The sequence below is a fragment of the Phaseolus vulgaris genome, chromosome 7 (genome assembly GCF_051622355.1).
Source record: "Phaseolus vulgaris cultivar YP4 chromosome 7, ASM5162235v1, whole genome shotgun sequence".
NCBI lineage: Eukaryota > Viridiplantae > Streptophyta > Magnoliopsida > Fabales > Fabaceae > Phaseolus > Phaseolus vulgaris.
Window position 1 is genome coordinate 12,317,087 of NC_143504.1, and position 21,238 is coordinate 12,338,324.

Consider the following 21,238-nt stretch of genomic DNA (forward strand, 5'->3'; position numbering starts at 1 on the left):
TTATAAATTAAGTTTTTCAGGTTTTAAGATTATTTTCTATTATCAATTCAAAATTTCACATAATATATAATTAAAGAATTAAAATTTTAATTTAATATTATCTTAATAATGAGATAATTTATTTTTAGGTGATTTGATGATTCAAAGGGTGGTAGAGTTGACCCATGTGTTTAAATTTGTGTGAACAGTTTTGAGTGTTTAAAAAAATGAGGGTTATTTAATAAAAACTTCAAGGAGGTTTTTATTTTATTTTATTTTTAAATTATGTAAAAAATAATTATTCTTAAAGCAAATATATATTATGTTTCTATATACATTTCTCCTATTTCATGGGATTAACAATGTGAACTATTCAGTAGTAACAATAACTTGGGAAGATAAGCAACTGTTCCCAGTTGTTTCAATTTCACATGAACCAAAACCGTAGGAATATAGGATTGTGACACAAACATGGAACTTCTCTCTGTGTCTGTCACACTCTGCAAATGCCAAACATTTTCCTTTCAGAAACCAAAGACAACCCAAATTCATGAACTTCCAGTAAACTTAAGATTACCCTGCAAAATAAACCATTCCAATCTTTCTTCTTATTCGTGTAATTGGTCTATTACTAGGGTAGCAGCAACAACATACCCTTCCTTCAATTCTACCTCCACACAGAACCGCCATTGGATGGTGGTCATGGACACACCTCCTCAAGGGCTCAATTCAAAGCCAGAAGTCATTGATTATTATGCCAACGTACTACAAACAGTTATCGGCAGGTACTTGTTTAATGGCTTCTGCCCTTTCTCGGACTTTCTTGTTTAGCTGAAAACTGCTTTTGAATTTGGTTTCAACAGTGAGAAAGATGCTCAGATGTGTATATATGATGCTTCATGGGACACCCACTTCGGTTTTTGTTGTGACATTGATGAAGAAATATCCTCCCAGCTGGCCAGTGAGTTTTTCTTCTTCTTTGATTAACCAATTCATTGGTGATGGGATAGTCTTGGGAGCAAGGATAATATATATTCACAATTTCAGATAGGTGTTTGGAGTTTTAGTCATGTGGAAATGATGTCGCATTTATGGTATTTTTAAAATGAATTTGATTCTGATGCATGTATCTTGGTAGGTTTGCCTGGGGTGTTGTTGATTAGGCCTGACCCGGATTTCAACTCTTTGAAAAAGGACTATAGTTTATCTAGGGACCAGGCAGTTCACCCTTCAGGATTACAAACTGTTACCAATATGTTGTTCCCTGCTGGAAATCCTAAGCATTGGCTTGTTAAAATGGATAAACCTGGGGTTGAGGTTGTTACCAAAGCTCAAATTGTCGATTACTATGCTCAAATTTTGACCAAGGTCATGGGAAAGTAAGGGCAGTAAATTCTAATTCTAATTCTTTTGCTATTGTTATTGGATTTCCCCTTTCCCTAAAAGTAATGACAATAATGTCTGCAGTGAGAAGGATGCACAAATGTGTATATATCATGTCTCCTGGAAGACCAACTTCGTTTTTTGCTGTGAACTTGACGAGGATTGTGCTCAAGAGCTAGCTGGTTAGCCTTGTAGAACCTTAACCCAAGTGTCAAAGTTTAAAATACCTCATTAAATCAGTTGCTTGTTGCAGTGCAGGTGTGCCAGGTGTCTTATCAGTTCAGCCAGATAACAGTTTTGAGTCTGAAAATAAGGATTATGCAGGTTAGCTGTTTTGTAGATTCCCCCATATTTTTTTTTGCCTTGGGAACATCTTGTTAATATTACAGTCTTGCTTCAACAGAACTCCTTAGAGTTATGCGAGTGTGATTAGTGTCAAGCTGGTTTCATGCATGTTTAGTAAAACTAAGTTAAACCTTGGAGTAAGGATAAGATTCTTGCCTAATAGATGAGAATCTGGTTTCCTTTCCCCTGATGTTTAATTATGCCCATTCATGGTTGCCTACACTTCAGTATTAATCAGTGTCCATCGTCTCTCTGATTTTCTACTAACTATACATATTCAGGTAGTAACTTAGAAAATAGTTGGAATGTTTCCAACTCTTCTGAAGCAAGTCATGAAGAGCCCTTGAAAACAAAGAAACTTTTTGTGACAGGTATGGCCACAACATTTATTCTAGGTATAAGCCTGTGTTATCCTCTCGCATCTGGCTGTTCATATGATGGCTATTCAACTAAGAATTATATTTGAATTACTGTCAGGAACAAGTAATTTGGCACGTACCTTTACAAAAACTCAGCATGGTACAAAAAAATATTAAAAAAATCAATTTTTTAAAAGCACTTCTATAATAAATAAATATTTTTTAAAAATTATCAGCTGTGAGATGATTCCATGTTTAGTTTAATTGGCCAACCTATTCTTTAATTTGAGCAATTATTTCATGGGAATGTCATTTTTGGTTCTTGCAAGAGATGATACTACTTGGAATTATTTGTCTCTTCAACAGGGCTATCGTTTTATACATCTGAGAAAACCTTGCGTGCAGCATTTGAAGGCTTTGGTGAGCTGGTTGAAGGTAACTCATTTTCATTGCTCATCAATCTTTAGTGTCTCATGACAGAAACAAATTCATCCCAGCTTTTACTTTTAAATGGTAATGCTTGACAGTTAAAGTTATTATGGACAAGATTTCAAAAAGGTCCAAGGGTTATGCATTTGTTGAATACACAACAGAGGAAGCTGCAAGTGCAGCGCTCAAAGAGATGAATGGCAAGGTAGATTCATCTTTCTCACTTTCTTGAAAAGTTTTGTTTTGCTTTGAATCAGTTCCGCCTCATTACTGTCAAGAAATAAGAATGAGTTAATAATTCCGAAATGAAAGAGGCTTGGCGGTTTTAGAAATTTTAATCTACGTGCAGATTATTAATGGCTGGATGATAGTGGTAGATGTTGCCAAGCCTAACCCGCCAAGATACAACAGGAATCGTGCTGGATCGTCAAGTTGACAAGAGAAAAGCTCTATACTATTACCAGCTCTGCTGAATGATTTTAGTTCCCTTGAAAGGTTGTGTTTGTCAATCTTTATGCTTTCAATGCATGATTGTGTAAACTAGACTCATTCATGTTGGAATATCCACGACATGTCTGAATATCATGTAAATATTATATTTATAGGATTAATTAGTCTTCTATCTTAGGAGTTGTTTCTCAATATTTTTTTTTTCCAATTTATTTCCTTACATGATTAGCGTAAGGAATCTTTTTATATCAGTTGACTTGTACTTGTGCTAGTAATACTACAGAAGTACTTGGTCTAATCATTAGCATAAACAAGTGGTGGTTATTTTTGTTTTACTTCACATAAAATGACTCCAGTTTCATATTATTGGAGCCTTCATTCTCTCTTACACTCACCACAGGCAAGGGATAACTACAGAAAAGGCTGCCTTGGCAATAGATGTAGCTTATCTGTAGTGCATTTTGCATTCTGTTTTCAGTGCTCACTCATGCCAGTGTTGTTGTTAACTTGCATCTTTTCATAACTTCTAGATAAGGGAGATAAATGCAATGCATACTTCATTCAAGTAGGCTTGCCTGGGAAGCATGTGTAACATCCCTGAATAAGTTACTTCTCTATGGTTTATCCTTCACCTCAGCCTCCATTCTGCTCGAGGAGTTGTCTTTGGTCTGCAAGCAGGTATCTAACAACTCAATCACATGTTCTAGATATGTTTTTAGACAGTAATGCTACACTTGCCCATGTGAGTGAAAATATAGAACTCTTCTGTTGGCTAAGGTTCCTACAGAATGTTAGAGTAAGACTAAAGCGTGCTGCAGTTGGCTAGCAATATTGTAGCCTCTACAGGAATCTGGGTTTCTATTGTTAGGCTTTTGGATGTTAAAGAGTTCAGTAGACAATGACATTTTAAGATAATGTTGGTTCAGATAGGTGTTTTAAGACAATAGTTGCTAAAGTTGTAACATAATATATTATGGAACTTTAGCTGTTTAGCCATTTGGACTAAATTTTAATATTCTATGTAAAACTAGTCATTATTGGAAAATATAATTGGTGTTTTGTTTGAAATATACCAGGAGGTAACCAAAAAGGATTAAAAGGGAAAACAAACTATATATAGCAAAAAGTAGGCATAAGCTAGCAAAAAATTAGAAAGTTAGCTGATAATTGAAAGCAATTAACTAAAAATTGAGATCTGTTAAGATGATTTTTAGATTGTAATTATTTAGTATGTTTATATGCCATTTTTATATAAATTTTATTTTTATTTTATGAATAAAAAAATATGTTTGGATAATTAGAATATATTTTTAATTGATTTTGATCTTTTAAAGACCAATTAATTTAATAATATTTTTTATTTTCAATAATTTCTTATATTTCCATTTTACTATTAATCTTATATTATATCTTAAAATATACACGTCTGTGCATTTCTAAATACCATTTTGTATTAGTATTGAGATAAAATAGATAATGGAAAATAGAATAGTTAAATCATAGCTTATGTAAAAAGGATAGAAAGTAAATTATTTTAATAAATATTTGAAAGATAGAAAATAACAAAATACAAGAAACTAAATGTTTGATAATAAAACACTATTGAAATAATATATTACGAAATATTATGTTATTAAAATAAGTTTGTTAATCAAATACTATGAATTCAGTTAAACATACTTTTAATCAATTATTCAGAAACCAAAGTCAACAATTATCTTTTATTTGTATTAGCTTGTTTTGTAATATTATTTGATGTCTTCATTACAGGTACTAAACCCATCTTAATCATACAGTATTACTTACTAAAAGAAACAAGATAAAAGTTTTCTGAAATAAGTAGATTGTTACATGCTAAGTAGCCTTCAATAATAAATGTTACACTAATTACTTTTTACTTTTCTGAATTGCTTTTAATGTTCAATTTTTATTCATGAGACCAATCCATTTCTTCTATAAGGAGAAAAATAAAATTGGGGTTTATTGAAAGCAATAAACACACCCATAAGATAACTGGTATGTAAAATTTAGATAACATAATTAAAGAAGTTACTAGTCCAACAATTGTTCCAGGCATTTTGCAGAATCAATAACTCATTGTAGACCCTGTCTAAAAATTATGGTATTACAATACTTGGATGTCAGAAATATCATTGGCTATGGTAGACAGAAAACGAGCAGTTACTTGCCTAGTAAATTGCAGAATTTTTTAGGACCACTGAATCTCTCCATGGTGGGACCAACTGAATTCAAAGAATGTCAATTTAGAGAAATTATAGTAATTGAAGATCTAAGAAAACCAGGAATGACAAAACAAACTTCAAACACATATTAGAGGTTATTTCTTGTTGTGGTTGACCTTCCTCTTGACCTTTTGAAAAAATAGGCTTGACAAAACAGGCAGTCCGGCCCATTTTGGCCCAACTCTCCATTGGTCCGCCAAAAATGTGGTGGGCTGAAAATAGTAATCCATCTCGTCATAGAGTGGGTTGGCAGGCTGGTCTGTCACTTTTTAATTTTTTGTAATTTTTTTATTTTAATTTATTTACTTGGTTATAATAATTTATATAATTTTCTGGACAATAAAATACAAGAAAGAATAATAAAATAAAATAAAATTTTAATATTTTAATGAAACAATATTTAATACTTAATAAAATAAATTAAATATCAACAATATTTCAATGAATTAAATTATGTATAAAGAAATTAATGCAAATAAAGTTATATATAAAATATTGATCACTACCAATTTTTATTTAAAAAATATGAGATTTCTTTTTAAAAGTGTAAAAAATAAAAAGGGCGGGCTGGTGGACCAGTTCACCCCGTCTCGCTTGTGACCTGCCAGGTTGGTGGTTAGACAGGTTGGGCCAATATGAGTTAGCAGGTTTAAAAAGTGAATCCGTCCCACCTAAATTATGTCAGACCTGTTTTGTCGTCCCTATTTTTGAAAGTTGCTCATCTATTTTGATTGTCAGTTCCATTGTTACTATTGATGTTGATTTCTATTGTGTTGACATTGATTTGAATTGGAGCTATTGGTTTTGATTTAGATTAAATTTAATCTATTATTATTTTATAATGAATTATTATTATCTTATCATTGAAGTTGTTTTATTCCTTATATGATATTAAATCATGATGTTTAATTACTTGGATGTGTGACTTAATTATTCCAAGTGGACTCATGTTATACATTTTTCAAAAAAATATCTTAGTTTCTTGTAAAGATAATTTGATAAAAATTATGTGTAGTAATTAATGATTATTACACGTGATCCTATTAACTTAATGTATTATTATGTCAACTATAGATTGTTGAAGATTTGACTACAACAAGTGTAGATGATGCATATGTTGTAAGGAAATTTAAGATCAAAATAAGAGAGGTTGAAGTCTAATTATTGTGGTTACGATACGACATTTTTACAACCATTCTCTCTTATTTTGATATTCAATTGCTTCCCATGCAAAATATGCAACATCTACACTTGTTATAGTCAAATCTTTCAACAAAATGCAGTTGATATAATACATTCAATTAGTAGGATTACATGTTGTTGGAGATCCCACATCGACTAGAGATGAGAATATTTCATTGTATATAAGTGGGTGCAAACCTCACCCCATGAGCCGATTTTATGGGGTTGAGTTAGGCTTAAAGTCCACTTCGTAATATGGTATCATAGCCATTTAAAACCTATCCTAGCAAGTGTTTATTAGGTTTATTAGACCACCTGCTATCAGGCCGTTATCGGACCACCCATAATATGTTATCCCGGGGGACTGCAAATCCTTTTTCCCCAGTTCAAATCCGGGTGTCGCTTGATCGATAAGACACTTGAAATGAAAGATTATATTACGTTTTTACGAGCTGCCACTCTCGGCGTGAAGGGGTGTGTTGGAAGGAATAATAAAGACTAGAGATGAGAATATTTCATTGTATATAAGTGGGTGCAAACCTCACCCCATGAGCTGGTTTTATGGGGTTGAGTTAGGCTTAAAGTTCATTTCGTAATACATGTAAAAATAATTAATTATTGCAAACAATCCTTATCAAATTATCATTAAAAGAAGCTAAGATGATTTTCCTGCAAATGGTAACATCAATGATTGAGGCAACACATTGATTAGATCACTACATTTTGCAGGATATTTCAGTACATGTTCTAAAGCTCAAACATGTAATTACAATAGTGTACCGAGTCAACTATAATATAATGCTTTGAAGTACAAGTGTCGAACCCACAAGGAATAGATTTTGGTAAAATTTTATAGTTCAACACTCACTAAGTATCTAAACATGGTAATATTGAGATTAAAAAAGTGACTTTGCATATTGAATTAAAGAATAATAAAGCATTTAACACAGTTCTCACAACCCTTCTTGTTCTTGATTTTAAATCATGTAACAAAAGTATCCACCTTATTAATTCTCAATTTACTTCTCTTGTGATAGTCATATCAACTTCTTGGGGCAATCTCTGATCACCTTCATCCCAAGAATTTTCTTTGCAGGACCTAAGTCTTTCATGGAAAAAGACTTGCTTAAAGCATTCTTCAAACCAACAATCTTGGTTTTACTTTAACATATCATTGACATATAATAGTAGGATAACAAAGTTTCCATCTTCATACCTCTTGATGCACACACAATGGTCAGCAGTTGTCTTCTTGAAACTGTGTTTGGTCATGAAAGATTCAAACTTCTTATACCATTGTCTAGGTGCTTGCTTCAGACCATACAAACTCTTCTTCAGATGACACACCAAGTGTTCCTTGCTTGGTTCTTCATAACCTTCGGGCTGCTCCATATAGATTTCTTCTTTGACGTCTCCATGTAGGAAAGTTGTTTTGACATCAAGTTGTTCAAATTCTAGGTCTAGGCTAGCTGCTATACCCAATGCTACTCTTATGGAGGAATACTTCACCACTGGTGAGAATATCTCATAAAAACCATCTCCTTTCACCCTTTCACAACAATTTGATCTTTCTACCTTGGTCTCAAGCTTCCCTCTTCAGTTTTAAGCCTATACACCCATTTGTTTTTCAAGGATTTTCTTCCTTTAGGTAGCTCCACCAGATCATAAGTATGGTTCTCGTGTAAAGAGTTCATCTCTTCTTCCATGACTTTGATCCACTCCCCTTTCTCAATTGATTCCATAGCCTCTGAGAAGTTTTGAGGTTCACCATTATCTGTCAAAGTAATATAATCTTCTTTAGGATACTTTGATGGTGGCTTTCTTCTTATTTTAGAGCACTCAATTCAACTTGCATTTGTTGGTCTAAAGGATCAGGTTCTTGTTGTATTTGAGGGTCTAACATTATTTAATCATGATCTGGTTGTTCATTAGTCTAGTCAGGAACTGGGTGAGCAGGATCTGTCTGTTGGTCTATTTGATTAGGATCTATTTTTTTAGGAATCTCTCCCCCTGAATCAATGCAATATCTGGACTTGCACTGATTTTTCTCTTGAATATCTTTGATCGTTTGTTCCTTAAAGAACACAACATCTCTGCTTCTAACAATTTTCTTCTTTATAGGATCCCACAATCTATACCCAAATTCATCCTTTAGGGACCTAAGGTATATGCACTCATTGACCTCAACATTTATCTTTTTTCTTTCATCCTTTGGAATATGACAAAGGCTCTGCATCCAAATACTCTCAGATGATTGAAGGATGTCTTCTTCTTGTACCAAACTTCCTCTGGAATCTTTCCATCTAGAGGTATTGAAGGTGTAAGGTTTATGAGATCAACTGTAGTCTTTATTGCTTCATCCTAGAAAGACTTGGGGAGGTTTGCACCTTGTAACATGCATTTGACTTTCTCTTCAATAGTACGATTCATCCTTTCGGCTACTCCATTCAGTTGAGGAGTCTTTGGTGGTGTCTTTATCATTCTAATGTCATACATCTTGCAATAGGCTTCAAAAGGACCACAATACTCTCCACCATTGTCGGCTTTCAGACACTTAAGCTTTTTTCCAGTCCCACACTCTATTAGAGCATGAAATTTTTTAGATGCTGACAGTACCTGATCTTTGGTTTTCAATAAGTGCACCCATACTCTTCTTGAGTGATCATCAATAAATGTAACAAAGTAGTAGGCCCCATCAAGAGATTTTTCAGATGGTGCACAAACATTTGTATGTACAAGTTCAAGTACCTCTTGTCTCCTTAAGGGATCGCTTGATCTATGAAAACTAACTCTGCATTGTTTATCATAAATACAATCAGTACAGGATTCCAAGATTTGAGCCTTTATATTTAGCAAGTGGTTTTTGGCGAGCATCGGGAGTGCTTTCTCACTCATATGCCCCAATCATCTGTGCCAAACATCTTTGGAGTTTGTAGCAACACTTACTTTTCCAGAAAAAATTCTTCCTTGCATAATGTAAAGGGATCCTTCCTCTAAACCTCTGGCAATGACTAGGTTCCCTTTTTCTAGTTTTCACTTTCCAGTACCAAAATGGCTTATAAAATCAACATCATCCAACTTACCCGTTGAGATAAGGTTGAGACGCATTTCTGGAACATGCTTCACTTCCTTCAATTCAAGTTTGTTTCGTGTGTCTATTAGTAACACGATATCACCAATACCTACAATCTTGCTTGTAACATGGTTTCCCATTTTCACAGTACCATAGTCACCTTTCTTGTAATTTGAAAAGAAACCTTCATGTTGACTTACATGGAAAGAGGCACCAGAATCAACGATCCAAGACAAATCACCATATGCAACATTTAGGTAATTGTCTTCTCCAATAAAAAAAACCTTCATCATCAACGACGACGACTGTGGTTGGAATACAATCCATCTTCTTTGGATCAACTAAGTTTGGATGGACAGTTCCGGCTTTCTGATTTCTCTTCAGAAATATGCATTCAGATCTCTTATGACCTTCTTTACTACAATAATAGCATATTGTTTTTGTGTGAGATTGAGAATGACCTTTGGCTTTGCTCTTGTTTCTTCCACGGGATTCATTTCTCCCACGGGTTTCACGTCTTTCTCGCTTCAATAACATTTGCTTCATATTGAAAATTTGTACCTCTTTCTTTCCTTCTGGATGTAGAGCGTGACTACTAGTGTGTCCCAACTCTCAGGCAACGAACTGAGTAGCAAAAGTGCATGCAACTCATCATCAATCTTCATATCTATCTTTTTCAATTGATTGACAAGACTCTTGAATGAATTTAAGTGTTCCATCATACTTTGACCATCCGTGTAGTCAAATTTTCCCAGTCTTCTAACAAGAGATGCTTTATTTCTTGGAGTTTTCTTTTGAATCATAGATTAAAGTTTTGACCATAACTCATAAGCATTTGTGTATGTGAACACGTGCTCTAACAAAATTATATCAATATACTTTGAAATCAATGCAACAGTTTTTCGATTCAATTCCCAATCTTTATCACTTTTACCTTCTGCTTATCTATGCAAGAAATGGGCTCATGCATATCCTTACAATATAAGTGATCCTCCATCATGGGCTTCCAATAGGAAGAGTTGTCCGTTGTCAACTTGAACATGTCTCCATCCTAAATGGCTCATTCCATCTTGTATCAAAACCAAGCTCTGATGCCATTGTTGGGAAAATCAAAACTAATTCTCCCTCTTTGGTGTAGATACAAAATGAGCACTTGCGGTAACAATAAGCAAATAAAAGAAAATATAGCAAAATTGAATAATGACACTAAATCTCACCCAACAAGGATGAAATACAATGTCTCTCTAACATCTCACTACGATTTGTAATCTCACACTATGGTGGATCTCTATTCTCCCGTTTACTCTCTATGTTTCTTTTCTCACTTGCTTGCTTTTCTCTTCCTCACAACTTCCCTTTATATAGAGAATGAGAGGAAGACTTCTTCATAAAGAGATAGTGGATAACTAATGCTTATCACATTTTCAAGAGAGAGTTACAATTCCTAGACTTTTGGAATGGTCATCATTGAATATATTCAATGGATTAGTTATCAAGATTTATTAATCATGGTACCCATTAAAATAAGGAGGGATTCCCAACACTATATGCAAACATTTCTTTTTCTTTTAATCCCTTCTTGCTTTTGTTTTTGGATATTTGATCTTTTCTAGATTAGATGTTTCAACATTCAACTCAAGTAAGGAATTTATGAAATAATTGATACAAAATTGAATTAAGAATTGGAGTCAAATATTTAGAAATTAGTTGTAGATTCAATTGAAAAAATAAGCAATGGATTTACGATGTTATTGAATTGAATTTTCTTTTAGTTGAAGTCTGTTTCCTCACTTCTATTTTTTTTAAAAAAATCTATCATTTTTTAATTGAATAATTAGTACATTCAGAGATTCTTAAATATATTGCAAGCTATTAATGATACTATACATTGAAGCACTCCTTGTGTGGCACTAGGATTTCTTCTTCCCATGTTGTCTTTAAAAGAAAATGTGTATTTCGTTTCTCTTTTCTAAATTAATATATTTCAGTTTTTGTTCCTCTGTCATTTGTTATTCACATTTTGGTTTTCATTTTGTAGAAGAGTTTAAGGGTTTGCTTTGTTTTAAATTTAGGTTACATTTAATGTTAAAAAAACATTCCCAACTAAATTACTTTGGAAATAAGATTATTACTAATAAATTTTTAAGAAAAGTTTAAAAACAATAGGTTAATATATATGATCCATTATCCTGCTATTGTTTATAAACATTCATGATGGTCTTTTAAGTTTGTTTTTTTTGTTAAATATGAGAATTTTTTTTTTAATATTACTTTCTAAGGAAGAACATGATCAAATTGGATCAAAAGATCAAATTACAGATATTCTCACTAAGCCATTGAAGATCGATGCTTTTATCAAGTTAAGATATCTGTTGGGCATGAAGGTTGTTCCAAATCATAATTAAGGGAGGATGTTGGTTATTAATTCACATTTTATTAATCTTAAATTATTTACCGTTAGTATTACATTAATGGTCAGTTTATAGGGCTGTTAGTATTCCTATTTTATAGCTTCCAGTAAATGTAATTTTATTATATATATTATTGAAGTAAATCAAAATGAATGTATCAGTTCAACAGTTTTGCAATTTCATGCAATTACGTTCAATCAGTTTCTACAACTTTTTGCCTTTTGTTATTTCCTTCAATTAGTTTCTACAACTGGTATCAGAGTCAGTCTGTTATCATGAACTCTACCCAATTATCAGTCCCTATCCTTGATGGAAAAAATCACAATCGGTGGTGTGTGCAAATGAGATTTTTGTTTGATTATCATGAGTTATGGGATGTCGTTGAGAGTGGAGTGTCTGCATTAGCTGATAATGCAACTGAGGCGCAACGAGTAGCGCATCGTGACCAGAAGAAGAAGGACAACAAGGCTTTGTATCTCATCCATCAATGGATGAATGACGAGACGTTTGAACAGATAGAAGGAGCAACAACTGCAAGTGAGGCTTAGACCATTTTGTCAACCAATTATAAAGGTGATGACAAGATCAAGAGGGTGCGTCTTCAAACCCTAAGACGCCAATATGAACTGCTGCAGATGGAAAACACAGAGAGTGTTGATGTCTATATAAATAAAGTTCTTGCCTTGACAAATCAGATGAAAACCAATAGTGAAACACATTTGGAGCAGGCAAAGGTGGAGAAGATTTTGAGGTCTTTAACTCCCAGATTTGAATATGTTGTTGCCGTAGTTGAAAATGCCAATGACATTTCAACAATGATAGTAAGGTTAATGTCCTCTTCCCTACGAGCGTATGAGCAGCAGATGAATGACAATAAGATTTAAAAACCAATTGAACAGGCTTTACAAGCACAAGCCTCAATTGGTAGCTCCTATCATAAACACGGTAGTTCACGAGGCAGAGGACGGGGACGTGGTGGTAGCTATTCCAGTAAAGGTCATGGTGGCCAGAATCATGGAGGCGTTGAGCAAAACAACACTGGTTCCACTCACAATCCGAGTTCAAATAACTCTTGGCACGGAGGATGTGGTCGTGGAGGACGAGGAGGCATGTATAATAAATCAAATGTGGAGTGTTATAACTGCCATAAACACGACCATTATGCAAATGATTGCAGATCAAAAGGTGATAATCATGCTGCCAATTGTGTTAAAGAAGATAGTAATCACGAACAAGATGAAGAGGATCATGCAGTATTAATGGCAGCCACATCAAATGAAACTCTAAACAATTAGACTTGGTATTTGGATACAGGTTGCACAAATCATATGTGTGGTCAGAAGGAGCTGTTTGCATATTTGGATGACTCATTTTGCACAAAAGTGAAATTCGGTGATGGCAGGTTCGTTCTGGTGACTGGAAAAGGGCGAATTCTTATCACATTGAAGAATGGTGATCACAGGTACATCTATGATGTTTTCTATGTACCTGATATGAAAAGTAATCTTTTAAGTATGGGACAGCTGGCCAAAAAGGGTTACGTGATGCACATAGTTGAAAATCAATTCTCAACTTTTGATAAAAAAAGGTAGTTTGATTCTTAAAACTTTTTTTATCAAAAAACCGCATGTTTCTAGTAGATTTTCATATGGGTGATTTCAAGTGTTTGAATGCAATAGTGAATAATGAATCGTGGTTATGACATTTACGCTTTGGGAATTTTCACAGTTTGGAAAATCTCTCCAAACAAAATTTAGTGAATGGTTTACCCTATATTCATCACCCTGATCAATTGTGTGAGACTTGCATTTTTTTGAAAGAATCATTGGATACCATTTGTTAAGGAGCCTTGGCGTGCGAAATTTCCTTTAGAGCTTGTTCATACTGATGTTTGTAGCCCGATGAACATATCATCAATTGGAGGTAATAAGTATTTTTTAACCTTTATTGATGATTTTTCAAGGAAAACCTGGATTTATCTATTGAAAAACAAGGATTAAGTATTCCATTGCTTTAAAATATTTAAAGCATTTATTGAAAGATAGAGTGACGGACTAATTAAGATGGTGCCTAGTGATGGAGGGGGTGAGTACAAGTCTAATGAGTTCAAGAGGTATTGTGAAGAACTTGGGTTCCAGCATAACATAACTTGTCCCTACACACCTCAACACAACAGAGTTGCCGAGAGAAAGAATAGAACAATCATGAACATGGCGAGGAGCATGCTTAAAGCGAAAGGTATGCCAAATTATTTTTGGGCTGAGGCCGTAACATGTGCGACATATTTGATAAACAGATCACCCACTTGGAGTGTTCCTAACACAACTCCGATTGAGGCATGAAGCGGATTCAAACCTAATGTGCAGCACTTGAAGGTATTTGGGTCAATTACTTGTGCTCATGTCCCCAAGGCAACAAGATTGAAGTTGGATGATAAGGCAGTGAAGACCATTTTCATTGGATATAAGCATGAGGGATACAAACTATATAATCCAATGATAAAGAAGGTGATTGTTAATCGTGATGTTACATTTGCCGAAGATGAGGAATGACAATGGAATGCATCAGCTGAAATGGATTCGAAAAAATGATATATTTATGTTTTAAACGATGATGTGGAAGAATGAGTCACTCTACCTGCAGTTCAACCTGAAGCTGTAATTCAACCTGAAATCGCAGCTCCAATTACAACTATGATGGAGCGACCAAGAAGGTAGCAACGACTCCTAGCCGGAGTCTATCCCTCAAGACTTTCATAAATCTTTTTCTAAGTAATTTACTTAGATCACAATTAAGAATGAAAAACACAATTTTATGTAAGAAATCAATGCAAAGCAATAAAACAATTAAGAGAAAATTGCTATCTAAAAATACCATGTATCTAAAAATGGCACGGTGAATTATTAAATTTACCACGTGTTTCCATAACTGAAGAATACGTGGCGTCCACCATGGATGAAGCAGTACACGATGATGTAGATGATGATCGATTGGAGGACATGATTCGTGATGTAGGAGCTGAGTCTTTTGAAAAAACGCATGGATATGGAAATATGTCAAGTGATGCAGAGACTCCATTGTATCCTGGATCAACTAACTACCCACGGTTGTCGGCGGTGTTAAGATTGATGAATTTGAAGGCAATAAATGGATGGACTGATAAAAGCTTCACAGAATTGCTTCAGTTGTTGAAGGATATGCTTCCAGAGGGAAATACTCTACCTAATCGTAATTATGAGGCCAAAAAGATTCTTTGTCCAATGGGTATGGAGTATAAAAAGATACATGCATGTCCTAATGATTGTATATTATACTGGAAAGATTTTGAATTGCTGAAAAGTTGTCCGAGGTGTGGGTTATCACGTTATAAGTTGAAACAAAAAGATGATGATACTATTGAAGATATAGAAAAGCATGGACCCCTAATGAAGGTTATGTGGTATTTTCCCATCATTCCAAGGATGAAGTGTTTGTTTGCATGCCCAAACCATGCTAAGAATCTTTGATGGCATGTAGATGAGAGGAAATGTGATGGCATGTACCGATATCCAGCTGATCCTATTTAGTGGAAGAAATTTGATGATGAGTTTCCAGAGTTTGGTAAAGAATCAAGAAATATCCAACTTGGTTTAGCTACAGACGGAATGAATTCGTTTGGTAATATGAGTATAAATCACAGTTCATGGCATGTTTTACTAGTTTATAACTTACCTCCTAGATTGTGCATGAAGCGAAAATACATGATGTTTTCTATGATGATATCCAGTCCGAAACAGTCAGGCTAAGTCCTTTAATTGAAGATTTGAAGTTAATGTGGGACCAGGGTGTTGAAGTATTTGACGGATTTGCTAATGAAACTTTCAATCTTCATGCCAAGTTATTTTGCACCATCAATGACTTTCCGACATATGGTAACTTATCAGGTTATAATGTTAAGGGTCACAAAGCATGTCCAATATGCGAAGAAGACACTGCTTCCCGACAATTGAAACATGGAAGGACAAGAGTATATTTTTGGCATCGGAGGTTTCTTAGAAGTCATCATCCTTACTGGAGATTGAAAAAAGCCTTTAATGGACACCAAGAGGCTAGTGGCCCACCAACTCCATTAACTGGTGTTGAGATTTACGAAAAGGTAAATAACATAGACCACACCTTCGGTAAGTAAAAAAAAAAAGTCATTTGTGACAAACATTTGGAAGAAGAAATCAATCTTCTTTGATCTTCTGTATTGGTCAAGGTTAGAAGTCAGACATTGTATAGATGTAATGCAAGATTTGAAGTTAATTGGGTTGAAGTCTCATGATTGTCACATGTTGATGCAACAGTTGTTGCCAATAGCTATTCGTGAGATCTTACCAAAAATTGTTAGACATACCATAACCCGTTTATGCTCATTATTCTCTTCCATCTGTTGTAAAGTCATTGATCCATCAAAACTAGATCAACTTCAAAATGAAATTGTTGTTATCTTGTGTGAATTGGAGATGTTTTTTCCTCCATCTTTTTTTGACATCATGGTTCATCTAGTGGTGCATCTGGTAAGAGAGGTTAGATTGTGTGGACCAGTGTACTTAAGATGGATGTATCCTGTTGAGCGGTATATAAAATTTTTGAAAGGTTATGTGAAAAATCATTATCATCCAGAAGCTTCAATGATTGAAAAGTACATAGCTGAAGAAAGTATTGAATTTTGTTCAGAGTACATGTCAAAAGCAAATCCAATAGGTCTTCCTGCTAATTATGGCACCACAGGCGTTCTACAAGTAAATGTTTACGTGGTGTGAATATTGTAAGCAAATTTCGATCAAAAGTCTTGCAAGCATATTTGTATATATTGAATAATACAGATGAAGTTATACCTTACATAGAAGCTGATAAAACCATTGTGAAGGCAAATAACCCAAGACAAGCAGAGAAATGGGTCTTGATGGAACATAATAGAACTTTCATGCCTTGGTTTAAAGACGAGGTGTTCAAGGATTCAACGGCCTCAAAGACCTAGACCTGGTTGGCTGCTGGATTGAAGTTTGATGTCATCTCATGTACAGCGTACAAAGTGAATAATTGTATATTTTACGCGAAGTCTATGGATGAAAAGAGTACAGTTCAAAATTCTGGTGTTACTCTTGAAGTCGAGTCAATGCAGTTTTCGACTTTGAAAGATACAAATCTAGTACTTGGATCAATGGCATACTATGGGTTTATAGAAGAGATATGGGAGGTTGACTACACTAAGTTTTTCGTTCCAGTTTTCAACTGTAAATGGGTTGACAATAAAAGTGAGGTTAAAATTGATGAATTAGGATTCACACTAGTGGACTTTCGAAAGATAGGGTATCAAGATGAGCCATTTATAATGGTTCAACAAGCATCTCAGGTTTTTTACGTGAAAGATCCTACGTTAGAACATTGGTATGTCGTTTTACACGGGAAAAAACAAAGGGAGGCCATAGATGATATTGAAAATGGTGACCCTCATTCATTCACACCAATGATAATTAATAAAGATGACGATGTACTTGATGATGTACATGCAACTCGTAAAGACCACAGTGAATGAATTTACATATGAACATTCAACCCACATGCAACCCGTAAATACACATTTAGAATTTTATGTATTATTTTTATATGATTTTCATTCCATGCAGATTAACTAATGTTTGTTACCTAATTTTTTTAACAGAGATATGGATGAGGATCAGACTCCAATCAGACCTTGATCCGAACGAGGCAGTAGAGGACCTACTAGATTGAAGCGTCTCGCATTGAAACGTGCTGCTAGTGAGAAGACACGTGTTGACATTGACGTCAACACTGAAGTGGCTTTTGGTCCTAAAGCAGATAAGTTTATGAGTTATCTTGGAGTTGTTTCTCGTGAGAGGCTCCCCATTTTGATTAATTCATGGGATGAGGTGTTAGAGATCGATCAGAACATGATCTGGGAGGATGTTCTCATAAGTTTTACATTATTATTGTTACCATATAATGCTTTTTAATATTCATTGATTAATTTTAATTTGGTGATGTTATTTTCCAAGCAAACTTTGAAATTCCTGATGTGGAACCACTTCGATCAAAGGTTATATCCAATATCGGACTTAAATTTTGTCACTTTAAGTCAAGATTGACTTCGAGATACGTTTTTGGCGACCTTAAAGAAAAAAATCCATGTTTAAAGTACAAACATATTGACGAGGAAACATGGCGTCTTTTTAAAGAAAGCCATGAAAATGAGGCTTGGATGGTAAGTGAAGTAACTTAACTATTTTTATTTATATAACATTAATAAGTTTATCTTATTTAATTCACTTTGTTTATTTCAATTATGACAGGATCGTCGGAAGAAAGCTCAAGAGATAGCTTTGAAGAATTTTACCCCGCACGTACTCTCTCGTTCGGGGGTATCGAAAACTTGAGAATCACTGATGGTGGAAAAGGAGAAATCTAGACAGGGGACGTCGTCTGAGAATGTGGAAACTGTGGTCACTTCTCCTCCATCACCACCTTTTCGCCATGTAAAATGGAAGAGGGCCCGAATTAAAAAGTCAGGTGCACCAAATTTTGAGCAATTCGGGGTTATCATCGAAAAAATTGTAAGTTATTTTTAGTTTTTTTTTTCATTTATTTTAAAACATTTATTATATTAAAAACTGATATGATTTTTGTTCCTCAAGGTCGTCATGATATCTTGGTTGAAGCAATTGGACGACCTGAACACTGTGGTCGTGTTCGTACAGATGGACAAGGGGTTGGAATTAAACTATATTTTGGAGTTTCACAACAACAGTCATCCTCCGCCCCTAAAGAGATCGAATCTCAAATGAAGACTAAGATACGTGGACAATTAATGGAGGAGATGAGAAAGGAGACTAATCGGATGCGGCTAGAGATGAGAAAGGAGAATGATCGAATGCGACAACAATTTCTATCGCAACAACTTTGTGTTGAGCCGATTCAACCCCTTGTTAGTCTCACTCCCAAGAGCACAAAGGGAAGTTGTGCGACTCCTACAACATCAGGGGATGGTATCATTGGGAAGACGAGGGAATGTGAGCTACTGGTAGTGGCTGACAAGCTTCCTCAGGTGATGGCCCTTGGAAAAGTCTATGAAGAGGCCACCACCTTACATAACGTTCCTCTCTCTCCTAATGTGGCGAAGGTAACAGTTGAAAAAGTACGAGTACCTGATGCTCGTGTTCCACTACCTTCAAATGAGGTAACCACTGTGGCCGATGCATTTCAGACATTCGTTGCCTGGCCCAGACACCTCATTCGATTTATGTCACAACCTCGTGTAATAATTTCATTTCATTGGTATTAATTTATATTTATATTTATATATTACATATAATTTAATACAAATGTTCTTTATTTTGTAGAAACCTCTTCGGAAACCAAGTCCGAAGAAGAAGCATGAGGTTCCGGTTGACGATCCTATAGCTTCCTTAACTCTAGGTGCTAGACAAATTGGTCATGATCCTTTTGAAGTTCCGTGGGATGATACATTTTTTCAAATAAACACTGAACTGCCATTATTCATGTACAACACAGATTTATTAGAATTTGTAGCTGGGGATTAGGAGCTCAATATAAATATAATTCAATTTTTTTATGATGTAAGTCTCTTTACCTATATTTCAATGCACTTTATGTTAAATTATTACAGATTATGCTTTAACTAATAACTTGTAAGTTTTTGCATGGAGTCTGTCTCACTGAGGAGAAGGAAAATGTGTATGGATTCTTAGATCCTACATATACTAATCTCGTTGGACCAAAGTCATATGAGACCCAAGCATACATCACTAACACCCTGGAAAAAGAGGGAAAACAAATTTATTTATGCCCTTATATTAATGAGTAAGTTTAATTATATGTCATCAATTATTACTATTTCATGTTTTAAATATTTACTAACTCTTTTCATGGATGATATAGGCATCATTAACAGTTACTTGTTTTATCAATGGTTGATAAGACTGCTGTGTGGTTCTGTTCCCTACACAAGAAGATACCCATAAATCTTAAGAAATCATTGATACGTAAGTACACTATAAACTTAACTTTGTATGTTACTAATTAACCATCTACTAACGAGGTTTTTGTATTAACCAGTTCATGGTGTGCATATAACATCCTAAAAGGTCGATTCAGTTCAAATAATTTGAATTGGATAAAAATAAAGGTTTGTAATATTTTTCTTTCTCTTTTCATTGTTTATCAATATACTAACTTTTACTTTTTATTGAATTATAGTGTAATAAACAACCAGAAAGCTATGAGTGTGGTTATTACGTTATGCAATGGATGATTACCATTGTAAGACTAGATGTTAAAACTGGTTGGAAAGAGGTAACATGATATGTTAATTTTTTTTTTATAATTCTTAAACATATATGTATCTTAAAACTAATTTATGTCAACTATATTTTGAAATGCAGTTATTCACATAAGAAATATCAATGAGTTCGGAAGCCATATCATATCTGAGACATTTTTTATCAACATATTTCATAAATTTTTATAAATCTAGCATTTGTGAAGTCGTGATATTTCTAATATAGGATCTCCAACTTAGTACATAAGTTTAAAATCCAAATTTTTATTTTTCACATAAAACCTTGATAATCAAACTAAAAGGTATCACTACAACTTTAAACTAACAAAGATTTATATTTTACTCACAAATCTCACATACATACCTACTTTTAGGCATGCAAACAACTCAACGTGCAACCATCTAAAAAGAAATAGAAACTTACCTTTAAATAAAATTTTAATTGGTAATTTATCTTCTTGTCTCTCCTACATGTCTATAACTCAAATCTTAAAAAAGATGGATGAATCACTATGAAATAAATTAGAAAAAATATGGAACAGTTTTTTTTTAAAACAATAATAATTTTTATGAAATAAATTTTGAATGGTTAAATTTATCTATTTATAACTTTTTTGCTTAATTTATAAAATATTCACCCCAATTATAAATATACACATTTTAAGGTTTATTTTGACCTACAAAAAGTTTGTATTAATTTTTTTAGATAAGTATTACAGTTATAATTTTGCGGGAGTGTTACATGTGATATTAAATTAAAAAGTTACAATAAATAATTTAAAAAAAAATAAAATTACAGTTTCTTTTTTTCATATTACAATTAAAATAAAGATACAATTTTAGTTCTTCTAAAACATTAGTAGTTTCTGAAATTTAAAACAAGTGTGAAATAAATCTTTGAAATTTAAATTTGTTAGTTACATATAGTCTTTGCGTTCTTTTAGAGAGCATAATTGTAAATTATAAAATTTAGATCTATACTTATTATATATATTATATATGTATAAAGGAGATTTTCTGTTCTAAATATTTTTCTTACT

The 21,238-nt window shown here is 33.8% G+C and overlaps 1 protein-coding gene across 8 annotated transcripts; it reads left to right on the top strand.

The window, feature by feature from the left end:
* The first annotated feature begins 344 nt into the window (after nt 1-344).
* On the top strand, nt 345-20,291 carry LOC137827920 (RNA-binding (RRM/RBD/RNP motifs) family protein). Of its 8 annotated transcripts, XR_016523481.1 has the most exons (17): nt 347-764; nt 843-940; nt 1,118-1,358; nt 1,447-1,544; nt 1,621-1,686; nt 1,989-2,078; nt 2,433-2,501; nt 2,594-2,700; nt 2,845-2,990; nt 3,476-3,623; nt 17,544-18,104; nt 18,193-18,453; nt 18,535-19,154; nt 19,240-19,720; nt 19,799-19,902; nt 19,976-20,045; nt 20,117-20,291. XR_016523481.1 is itself a non-coding variant. In XM_090305316.1 (9 exons), the coding sequence occupies exons 1-9, from the start codon at nt 451-453 to the stop codon at nt 2,929-2,931; spliced, it is 1,188 nt and encodes a 395-aa protein (XP_090161442.1). In that variant the 5' UTR covers nt 346-450; the 3' UTR covers nt 2,932-3,253. The 8 variants fall into 8 exon arrangements, 2 of the variants coding, with proteins under 2 accessions (XP_090161442.1, XP_068490396.2); XR_016523482.1 differs by lacking the exons at nt 19,799-19,902; nt 19,976-20,045; nt 20,117-20,291 and having other exon boundaries at nt 345-764; nt 1,616-1,686; nt 19,240-19,476; XR_011083799.2 differs by lacking the exons at nt 19,799-19,902; nt 19,976-20,045; nt 20,117-20,291 and having other exon boundaries at nt 18,535-19,076; nt 19,240-19,476.
* Nucleotides 20,292-21,238: the final 947 nt, after the last annotated feature.

Excerpts from the sequence above, each read along its gene's own strand:
- LOC137827920 (XM_090305316.1), top strand. The coding sequence starts at position 451 with ATGGAACTTCTCTCTGTGTCTGTCACACTCTGCAAATGCCAAACATTT. Across the intron at positions 1,545-1,602 it reads TTGTGCTCAAGAGCTAGCTG|TTGCTTGTTGCAGTGCAGGT; the intron begins GTTAGCCTTGTA and ends TCATTAAATCAG. Across the intron at positions 2,502-2,593 it reads CTTTGGTGAGCTGGTTGAAG|TTAAAGTTATTATGGACAAG; the intron begins GTAACTCATTTT and ends AATGCTTGACAG.